Below are 5,653 nucleotides of genomic sequence, written 5' to 3'. Positions count from 1 at the left end.
TATGGTACTATGCCTTTCTGTTTACACCCCATTTCTCTCTCAACACCCGAATGATGTTACAATCTTCTTTCTCCAACATATATTCTGTTATTCAAAGCTCCATGTCTGTTTTCATTGTAGTTGTGGAACTCAGATCATGGTCATGTGGTCGAAGCATGCAAGGATAGCCTGAAGAAGCTGCAATTGGATTATCTAGATCTCTACCTTATTCACTTCCCCGTAGCTACTAAGCATACTGGTATGATCCTTGGCTTTATCCTGTGTAACATGAATAAGAAAACTTTATACCATTTCATCTAACTGAATTGGATATTTTAATTTTAACTGTATACAGGGATTGGCAAAACAGCCAGTGCTCTTGGCGATGATGGTGTGCTTGATATCAATACCACTATCTCCTTGGAGACAACATGGCATGGAATGGAAGATCTTGTTTCCATGGGACTGGTTCGTAGCATCGGAATTAGGTAAAGATGTAAAGTACATCATATTACCATTGGTTCTTTGATCTGTCCTAACTATGATGATCTTTGTTTACAATTATTGAGACATTTGGTCTTGACTCATTTAACCTGTGTCCATATTATGATTCATCAGTTGGGTCAGTTAGTTCATGTTGGCCACTGTTTAGTTTACAATTGCAATTTTTTTCAGCTCACTTGTGCCATTAGTTTACTAGTAAATTTATTTGATCTATATCTCTTGGCTACTGTGCTATTAGAATTTGGTGCTTCAGAATCTTTGTATCTATTGGTTTATTGGTTTCTCTGCAAATTAGATGCTGGCCTTATTGCTCAGAGTTTATCTCCATATTTGCTAAATAAAAAAGTAAAAATATATCATATAAATATGTAGTTGGCATTGATATAAATCATTTAAAGCACTTTGGCTAATATCTTGAGGAAAAAATATTGTACGTCGATAGAAATAATTCCACTAAGGGAGTAGTATTTGGATTGGGTCAATATATTTATTGAGCTTATGCTTTATTAATTTTAATTTAATCAAATACTGAAGCTCAGAAATAAATTATTTATCAGGGAAGCTGACACTGAGTGTATTAGGATGTCTATGAGTGTATCTAAATCTGCAAGGGAAGTCTCAACATTATAATATAGGATGTCTATGAGTGCTCCAAATCAAATATGCATGCTTATTGATCGAATGTTTACGCTCTCTAGTACCTCTCATGCTGGAGGAATTCCTTTTCTCTCAAATCTAACCCTTTGAACTATTCATGCAGCAACTACAACATCCTCCTCACCCGAGACTGCTTGGCCTACGCCAAGATAAAGCCTGCGGTGAACCAAATCGAGACACACCCTTACTTCCAGCGTGACTCTCTTGTGAAGTTCTGCCAGAAGCATGGAATCTGCGTCACCGCACATACCCCCCTGGGCGGCTCCACTGCCAACACCGAGTTGTTCGGCTCGGTCTCATGCCTCGACGACCCTGTCATCAAGGTGAGTGTCCCAAAAATCGTCGCATGATTGCTTCATGCTCTACACAGATTCACATTCCATTTCAGCGTCTAGAAAAAAAAACACTTCCGTAAGCCTGGTTTTGTGATAGTTTCTCAACCTCTGCTTGCTGTATCCATGTTTGCAGTCCCTGGCCGAGAAATACGGCAAGACGCCGGCGCAGCTGGTCCTCCGTTGGGGCCTCCAGAGGAACACGGTGGTCATCCCCAAGACCTCTAAGGTAGAGAGGCTGCAGGAGAACTTGGCCGTCGTCGACTTCGACATCTCCAGCGAGGACATGGAGAAGATCAAAGCCCTTGACCGCAACTACCGCACCAACCAGCCGGCCAAGTTCTGGGGCATCGACATCTACGCTTGATTCCACTGCATGATTTCCTCCCCGGACAGTACAATTAATAATGTTAGAGCTTATCATTAGCTCAAATGAACCTGAGTTGCAGATGATGAATTTGGAACATAATTAATCAGTTCGTCATTCTATTCGTACCGAACCATGTCCGATTCATTCCTCAAATATCTTTAGGAAAGGTATACGTGGCTGAACTCCATTCAATAAGTCTATCCTAGCAAATTATTGGCAACACACAACTGATCTTCCGTGTTTGGTTGAACTCTTCCATTGCCTGAAAACAGATCATGTCTGGTTGAGCTTCATTCAAAATATTAGCCTTGTCAAATGATAGAGTTCCACCCTAGGAGAGGCAAATTTTCGCAGAATATGCTCTCGCAAATAAGTACTAGGACTAAGGGCATCTCCAATGCTGACCCCTAAAATGGAGATGGTATTTATCCGCGGACAGTGGTACAAGAACCAGCCATCCAACCTTGCCCACATATTGCAAACCGGATTTGAACAAATTGGACAAATTTCATGTAAACCAGGTGATTTTCATCTAAATGGCACCAAAATCATTAAATTTTTGAAATATTCAACTAACCTTTTAGTGGACTAGGCTGTTTTAACCTAGTTTAAATGATTGCGGCTGCTCTGGGCCGGCATGAATGCGGCGTTGGCGCTCTAGAGCGGCATGAATGCGCGAGAACTGCTTCACGTGGGAGAGTGCACGCGCGTGGAAGAGGTTTTCAGGTGGGTCTCGGTGTCGTTTACGTGGAGCGGTCCGGATGCCCGCAAAGCCTCCAGTGGCTTTCGTCTGGTTTGCGAGAAAACAGACATCCGAACCGCTCCGCGTACCGATGAGGTACCGCATTGGAAGGCGAATCGCATTCGGGCCGCTTGGTCTGGACAGTTGTGGGCGGTTTTAGGGTCTGAAGACAAACAAAAACACTTGATGGGAAAAATCAAACTAGTCTAGGATCTCCATGAATCCAATTAATAGAAAAAGGTACACAGCGAAGATCCCAAAATGATAGAAAAATTGCATGAGCTATGGTTTTGTTATAACTAACTAGCAAAGTGGCCCTCACAAATGCAAGGGTATCATCTTTAGGATGCAAACATCGTGAATTATTTTATAGATAAATATGCTTGTAATTATGAAGATCAGGAAATAAAATAATTTGACATATTACTATGTTTTCAGTGATTTCCACAGTATGTTTATATTCATTTTCAAAGCTAGAGATATTATACTACAAGTTTCCTAGAACATTATCTAGTCTGAATTCTCATTTTCATATGATCGTAACATGTCATTATCGTTGTAGCCAATAAATAATCAAAATAATAAAGCAAATTGAGTTTCTGGTCGTCCGTCGTACATTTTGAAAAAAGACCCTCTATTTTTCGTAAATAAACCCGCGATACACGTTTAAGTCACTCCCGAACCCTTTTTTTGTATTTTCTTGAAAAAAACCCTGATGTTTTAGGTAATCCACACGCCGTCCATATGTAAGTCAACTGAATCGTTTTCTTTCATTTTAACATAAAATCCCCTGACTTTTCGGTTAATCAATCCGCAGTTTATCTAAAACAAAATTATCTAATCTTTTAAACGGTAACTCCGATTTTAACATGTTATATATGAAACTTAATTAGAAATATGTGTAGAATCTAAATATGATGATATTTTTAACTGTTAAATATTTCTAAAATGTTATTTTAGTGTGAACTTAATCTATAACGTATGATCCGTTTTTTTTCTTACTGATAGAGAAGAAAGAAAACATCGACAACCACACATGCACACGTGTGAAAAACCCCGCGGGAAAAAAGAACATATTTCTCATTTTATTTCGAGCGAGTGTGCGCTAGAGAGAGACACCTTAGAACTGACCGCATTCAAACATTCTTTCGTTGTGTGAGCACTGAGACCACCATCAACAACACAAATATGATGCCATGTGAAAATAAAGGATGTGAACACATTATGGTCTTCAGTCATGATTATTGGGTTAAGAACTTGTGTTATTTACTCTCCCCTCGCAACGCACGGGCTCTTTCGCTAGTAAATAATTAATTTACCAACACATAATTATTTACCTCTTGGCCCTGTGTAAGCATAGTCATATATTCTCACCCCCGCAAAAGAAGAGTCATATATATTCTTGTCCGTCTAAGAAAAGCGGGGGTTGTTGGATGCATTACTCCAGTCAGTATCACAATGGGCCAAACTAACCGTCACCGGATTGTGCATGCTCAAGGGGGGTTAGGATCCTCTGCAGTACTGTACGGTGCTGTACAGTCACTGCCATGTGGGACCTGACCCCACATGTCATTGACACTACAGCACCATACGGTACTGCAGAGGATCTCAACCCGCTCAAGGGACAGTTTAGTAACAAGCCAGTTTTACTATTTGCAATAGAGTAAACATAATGGATTAAGTACTTGTATCATATACCAATCAAGGATAAAGAGTGGGCCGGACGTTCAACCTAGCATTAGCATGCAGATTTTTGGACTTTAATACGACAATAGTTAAAAGCGTATATACACTATAGCTGTCATATACACATCAAAATAAATCTGAAAATACTTCACGTGAACGACCTAGACGCAGGTAAATTCTCTCTCCAACAATAATGATTGTATAATAAAATATCTATGTCTCTTCGCCAAGATATATATGTTGTAGTGCTATAACATGTTAATATCGTACTCCATTTTTTTGAATTTGTATAGCTCTTGCCAAATTTTGCAAGAATTTTCTGAAATGTATTTTGAAGAAGCATAGCTCCAGTAAACATCATCATGATACACTGTAAATCATGTGTAAATTTAACTATGTCAGGGAAATCACAAGTTTAATACTTGATGTAGGTAATATTACTCACCATGGAGGGAAATCATCGAGAGCAAAGTTTGCATGATGTAAATAATAGTACTAACAATGGCGGGAAATCATCTAGAACGGAGTTGTAGTCACAACTAAGAGGATAAGAAAATTGAGTTGTCACTTCTATCGGTACGGTACCTTGTCTAAATCCAATAAACTATCAATAAAGAAATTTTGTTTGTTGTGAAAACTAAAGGTAAAGAAGATAATTAGATGGTATATCCACCAGAATTGTTTTCCCCATAAATGGCAGCACAGAAAAATGATAATTGTTCGCTAGTACTATTCTCAACTTGATGTAAAGTAAAATTTACCTTGAGGCCGAAAACTATGCTGGTCATATCATACACAATTTAACCAAGGTAATCACCATAATTTAACAATATGCAATCTGCAATAACGCCATCACAAGTTGAACTACTCCACAAGACAACGACTGAACACACACATCCACCGTCCACTTACTTTTTACCACATTCATGGCCAAATTTACCACTTTATCTCATAAAAGCAATTGGTCATCTGTATCTGAAACTCACCTTTTCTACATCGAATAGCAATCCGCAAATAGTAAACTGCACTAGAACTGCAAGGTAATTAAGAGCGTCTCTAGCAGACCCCTTCAAAATTGACCCTTAAAAACGCGTATAAGGGGCACTGTAAACCATTTTTACGGTGCGAAATAGTCCCGAATAGAGCAAACCCCGTAAATAAAACTGTATCCCGCTGTGGCTAATTTTGTTCTATTATTTTCTTTTTTTTCCGTCCCGGCAGAGCCCGTCTCGGGCCACAGCGTGCCCCGCCTCGGAGCCCCGGCTCGCCCTGGCGCCGCCTGCCTCGCCCCGGCGGCGCCCGTCCTGATCGCACGTTCCCTGGCGCGCCTTTCCGTCCCCGATTGAGCCCGCCACCACCCGCAGCCGCCGCGCGCGCTCCCTG

The 5,653-nt window shown here is 40.2% G+C and overlaps 1 protein-coding gene across 2 annotated transcripts in view; it reads left to right on the top strand.

Moving 5' to 3' along the window:
- The window catches only part of LOC123068339 (NADP-dependent D-sorbitol-6-phosphate dehydrogenase), a 22,044-nt gene that overhangs the window by 9,796 nt on the left and 6,595 nt on the right, over window positions 1–5,653 (top strand). Inside the window, exons 3-6 of one of the 2 annotated variants that reach the window (XM_044490911.1) lie at window positions 121–238; window positions 335–467; window positions 1,244–1,463; window positions 1,609–1,965. In XM_044490911.1, coding sequence (XP_044346846.1) covers window positions 121–238; window positions 335–467; window positions 1,244–1,463; window positions 1,609–1,839 — 702 coding nt within the window. In that variant the 3' untranslated portion in view covers window positions 1,840–1,965. Of the gene's footprint in view, window positions 1–120; window positions 239–334; window positions 468–1,243; window positions 1,464–1,608; window positions 1,966–5,653 lie in introns of those variants that run through there. The other variant, XM_044490912.1, reaches the window with a different exon arrangement.

The sequence above is a fragment of the Triticum aestivum genome, chromosome 3B (genome assembly GCF_018294505.1).
Source record: "Triticum aestivum cultivar Chinese Spring chromosome 3B, IWGSC CS RefSeq v2.1, whole genome shotgun sequence".
Classification (NCBI taxonomy): Eukaryota; Viridiplantae; Streptophyta; class Magnoliopsida; order Poales; family Poaceae; genus Triticum; species Triticum aestivum.
The sequence above is the reverse complement of the archived record's forward strand: the minus strand, read 5'-3'. Positions and strand labels throughout refer to the sequence as shown.